This window comes from Camelus dromedarius, chromosome 3 (genome assembly GCF_036321535.1).
Source record: "Camelus dromedarius isolate mCamDro1 chromosome 3, mCamDro1.pat, whole genome shotgun sequence".
NCBI classification, from domain to species: Eukaryota; Metazoa; Chordata; class Mammalia; order Artiodactyla; family Camelidae; genus Camelus; species Camelus dromedarius.
In genome coordinates this window covers 50,895,601-50,900,896 of record NC_087438.1, presented here as the reverse complement: position 1 = coordinate 50,900,896, position 5,296 = coordinate 50,895,601, and the positions used below count along the sequence as shown (strand labels likewise).

At 43.7% G+C, this 5,296-nt stretch overlaps 1 protein-coding gene across 1 annotated transcript; it reads right to left on the bottom strand.

Moving 5' to 3' along the window:
* Nucleotides 1-846: 846 nt before the first annotated feature.
* Nucleotides 847-3,902, bottom strand: S100Z (S100 calcium binding protein Z). Its single transcript, XM_010975020.3, has 2 exons — nucleotides 3,460-3,902; nucleotides 847-1,676 (listed from the first exon to the last, which is right to left on the bottom strand). The coding sequence occupies exons 1-2, from the start codon at nucleotides 3,598-3,600 to the stop codon at nucleotides 1,518-1,520; spliced, it is 300 nt and encodes a 99-aa protein (XP_010973322.1). The 5' UTR covers nucleotides 3,601-3,902; the 3' UTR covers nucleotides 847-1,517.
* Between the last annotated feature and the right edge of the window lie 1,394 nt (nucleotides 3,903-5,296).

Sequence of the window (5,296 nt, the reverse complement as noted above, 5' to 3'; positions counted from 1 at the left end):
CCACTTTAGATGCAAGAGAGGCTGGGAAATCCAGGTTTTCAGCTGAGCACAATGCTACCCCGCACAAATCAGGGTTTGATATATGGAAGAAAGGTAGGCTGGATACGAGACAGGCAATAGCGGCGCCCGCTCTATCGTCCTGGACTGCACGCTCCTAACTTTCATCACAAATCCCTCGGCAAGTCCTGCCGGTCCCACCTCCAGAAGACCTAGCAAATTCAACCACTTCTCTTCATCTCCATTGCTCAGAGCCTGGCCTGAGATACCGGCATCTCTCCCTCAGCCCACAGCACATGGCCTCCGACCTGGTCACCTCTTCCACACTTGCCCTCTCTCTGGCCCTTTCTTCACACTGTAGCTGTGTACTTAAAAGTACGAATGTAATCACATCACTCCCTTTGTTAAATTCTCCAAAGGATCTGTTATAGCGTGATTTCCCCCAAGCAGACCCAAGACAAGCTGTTTATCTGAGAGGTGCAGGACACACAGGGTGGGGCTATGCAGTGAGACCAGGGAGGGCAGGCGGCCTGGGGAAGGTGTGGTACCTCGCCCTCCTCCCCAGGGGCCACTGCAGCTCAGCCCAGGGGAAGCACTGGGAAACGGTGTAAAACCCTTGCTTCAGAATTACGCCACCCCAGGGGCAGGGAGGATTTATGCACCAGCCCCCAAAGGTTGCTGGTCTCACTCTCTTGGCTTGAGCACTCAACCCTGAACCTACCCCTTCCCTGACCTGATTCACAGCAAAGCCGGCACTTCCTTCCACTTATTAACCTTTCTGTTTACAGACCTTCACAGCTTCTTCTGTTTGAAGCAGAATCATAAGAGGGTGCAAGAGTCACTTTATTTCTTTAATAGGATAAGAAGTTCAAAATACAATTTAAGGATGATGGATGTTCGCCTTAGAAATTTGCTAAGTTCTATTAACAAAATAGAAACAGACTCACAGACATAGAAAACAAACGTATGGTTACCAAAGGGGAAAGGGCAGGGAGGAATAAATTAGCAGTTTGGGATTAACAGACACACACTACTATATACATAATAGATAAACAACAAGGTTCTACTGTATAGCATAGGATCTAATTCAATAGCTCATAATAACCTGTAATAAAAAAGAACGAAAAAGAATAGATATATATGTATAACTGAATCACTATGTTGTACACTAGAAACCAACACAGCATTATAAATCAACTATACTTCAATAAGAAAAAAGAAATTTGCTAAGTTCCAGTCTCATTTTAAAGTAGTTAAATTTCTGTGATGTTCTCTTTGATAGACAAAAAAAAATGCATATAACATCTTTAATAATATAGGAAAATGTCAAGTAGGGTGTGTAAAGCTTGGAATATTTCTTTAAAGGCAATATATTATGGTATATATCACCTGATGATACTAGCAACTAATTATATGCGTATGGTATCTGCATATGGCATTACTGTGGTGGTGGGTATAGATGAACAGTGAGTGAACAACTTTGGATATATTTCTGCTTTAGATTAGCGAACTGCTTGTCTTTATTTTCCTTTCTTCTTCAATTGTTCTACAAAGTAATCATTACAAGCAACTGTGAGAGCTGCCACCATGACCACGAATTCATTAAAATCCACTTTGTTGTCCTTATTGGCATCCAGGTCCTGCATTATCTTATCAACCAACTCGGGATCCTTTTGGCACTAAAAAGAAGAAGAAAATTTCTAACTCCCAGGCTTTGAGGTTCATAGTGACAACTGAAATCACATCTTCCTTTTAGCTACATGAAAGTTTTTAGTTCCATTTTTAGCCTCTAAGGCAATTTCCAAGTGCCTGTTTGCAGGTAGGTGAGAACCAGGCACACATTCTAAATGGGGCTAGGCCTCGGCCCCAGGGCCATACAATCCTGGCTCAAACCAAAACGCCAAGAGGAGCAAACAGCAGCACATCCAAGTGAGCAGCTTGTGCTGAAAATGCATTTACACCACAGGCCAAGGGGCCAGGCTGGGGGTGGGGGGCAGGCGGGACATGGAAAGCTGGAAGCTTTGAAGCCAAAAGGGACAGTGAGTGGCTCTGCCCTTTGCCAACAATGGGATGTGGAGGAAATCACTTAATAATTTTAAAGTTCTTTATTTACCAAAAGGGGAGAATTATATTTCCCCACAAATTTGGAACACACTTCAACACACTTTGGAAAGTGCTTAGCACCAGGTTGTTAGAATTAGCAAATAAAAATACAGGACAGTTGGTTAAATGTAAAACTTTCAGATGAATGATGAATACTTTCTGAGCTTGAGGCCCCAACATTGCATGGAACATATAATATTTTATCTGGCACCACGCCTGACACACAAAAACAGGGGCACCCAATAAAGGGGAGATCTTATAAGGGAGACACCATTTTATCAGTAGGAAGGAACCCAAAGAGGAGATCAGGGTTCAGAAAGGGTGGGATTGTGAAGCCCCCACCTTCCCTGAGATTGGTTGATGAGAAATGTTTCCAAAAGTGTAGTTCATTTCCTCCAGGAATTCCCCACTGTCCTCTCATTAGTTGCCAAGCATTTAATAGCTGGAAACTTAAATTGAATTGCTCAAAATCAAGTCAGTCAAAAACAATGATAAACTTCACTTGAATAAATCGATGTGCCAACAGTCCAGGGGACTCCTAAAATTACTTAAAAGGTATTGTAAGGAATTATTATGTTAAAATTTTTTAATTTTAGTTTCTTCTCATAGAGGGTGGGAGAAAAGCGTGTCATAATTACAATTCCTATTGTCTTAGTACTGGGTTTGAACAGAATAACATCAAGCCAGGCTACTACAAGTGCTAAAAATCAATTCAAGGCAGCTCTATACATCCCAGAGTAAGCATTTTTCTCAGAGAAGGCTGAGAAATCCTTACCCCATTGTAAGGATTCACGTGTGGATGTTTTGAACTCCCGGCTGTTTTGGGAGGTAAACCTGTTTGCTACCCACCTGGTCCCTGGCCAGACATACCATTGCCAGCAGTCCCAGTCAGCTTGTGCTTGGCTAACAAACTCTCCAGGTATTTGTCCTTCACTAGAAAATTTGCCACCACAGCATAACGTACCCCAGGCTTCATTTCTGGCCCCAATCACACTATTTATTCATTTACAGACAGCTGGACAGAGCTCCAGGTATAACTCGTGTCACTAGTTGTAACTCTAACTCCTGGTGCAACTAGATATATCTTTGATGGCTGCACCAGGATGTTGAATACTTCTTGAAAGCCTCAAATATCTCTTATCACACCTGGAAACTCTAACTACAGCACGACAGGAAAGGGCACATGCCTCCAGGCACAGAAAACAAAGAAGATCTCTAGTTTTTGCGTCCCTGTATTTTGCATCTCGATAGAAATTATACTGTGCGTGTGGCAGAACACAGGAGACTACATACACAGAGGCCATGCCAGGACGTGCGCCACATCCACCCTAGATTGGATGGGGAGAAAAGCGGACTCACCGAGAGGAAGTCCGTGAGCTCTCGCTGCAGGAGCATTTTCAGCTCCCCCTTGTTAAGCTTGAACCTGTCCCCTTCCCTGCAGGAATAGCGGTGGAAGATCATGATCATGGTGTTCATGGCAATCTCCAGCTGGGTGGGCATGCTGGTAGCAGGACGGATCCCTCTGGCACAGGCCACCAAAGCCGGGAGAAAACACTTGTTCAGAATAGGTGGGCGGGTAAACAACACTTTAATTAAAACAGAACATTGCCATCCCCAGGTCACCCCAGTCCCCAGGTGACGTTTGTTAAACCGTGATCATCTTCCATTACCCGGGGCATTCCGCCCATCCCGGGCAGAGCGAGCCGCAGAGGAGACCTTTGCTGGGAGCCCCACTACCTGACAATGGCGCTGTTTCAGCGCATTTGAAAGTTAGCAATCAGACAACAAGCACAGAGCCATGATAAAACATAGGTTAAAAGGAAACAAAAAAAGGAAGAAAATACATTACTTTGTACCTGTTCAGCAGCCGCACCGCTCTGGCGACAGGTGTTTACAGTTAAACTAGAAGTGTTCATACAAGGGGGGGGCAGTTCCCGCCTCCGCACACTTGTTCCCGAGAAGCTGAAATTGCCAGTGATGAGATTCGAATGGAAGGGCCCCTGAGTCTGTTTTTAATCACAAGAAGGAGCAGGTGTGAGCTGCTGCCCCAAGGGCCATCAAGGAAGGGCTGGCACCCACTGTGTGCCCTGGAGGAGAAGGCAAACAGGGAAGAGAAGCCCCGGGTTACCCCTCATTAAGGGCAGTGTGGGTACAAGTGCTGTCTTGGTAGGAAGGTGATGGCTGGGAAAACTAAAAACAGGAGCAAGAAAGGCTGGTTCAAACCTGGAGCCTCCTCAGCAAAGCCAACAGCTGGGTCAGGGGTCAAGGGACTACGCTGAGAGCAGGCTTGTTAAACTAACAGTGAGTTGTGCAGCTGTTAAAAAAGAAAAAAGAAAAGAAAAGAAAAGAAAAAAGAATGAGAAAGTGCTCTGCCAATTTAGAAAGGAAAAAAGCAGCGACTCAGGGTGTGTAGGAAAAAAATAAGAATAAGGATATATATGTGTGCATACACTTCAACTTGCAAGTAGCAGGTGTAAGGGCGCGTTCAGATGATCACGCGCAGAGCAAATGTGACGCTGCGTTTTGCAAATCACCTTGACTGTCTCACCTGGATGTGCCTTTTTTCCTGAAATTAATGATAACTTTCTATCATTATTTCATGAGTTCCTTGACTTTTGGTAAAGAAAAAAGTTAGGAGGCTTTTTAATGTGTTGTACAACTTTACTATTGTAATCTGTTGGTCAATATTTGTTACTAAACATTTCTGTGATGTGAGATTTTAATTCTGGCAGTGAGTTTGGAAAGTTCTTGAAAGCCTGTGTTTTCTAAAATAAGACAAATGTCTTCTACATGTCCATTTGCTTTTTATTACAATTTTAAATAAGACACTCATGTTAATTAAAAAGGGGGGGAAGAGGGTAGAATGGAGTGGTTGGGAGTAAGATCTCTCATTTACATCTTTTAGACTGATTTTAACTTTTTTGGTTAGGGGAATGTATTGCATAGTCAAAAAAACCCGAAGTCTGTAGAATGAGCCCTTGAAGCTGTGCATGCAGGAATCCACAGCAGAGGGATTTCCAAGTGAGAGAAACTTAACAAAGAAAAAGTCACTGGAAAAATCAAAGCCAGACATTGGCCACTGTACTTTTAAATGCTGCCTATCCTCTCAGGACTGAACTTTAATTATATGGGAAGCAAACCAGTGGTATCTCCTTTGTAATTCCTTTCAACCAGCCTGTTGGGATGTGGCCTCAGT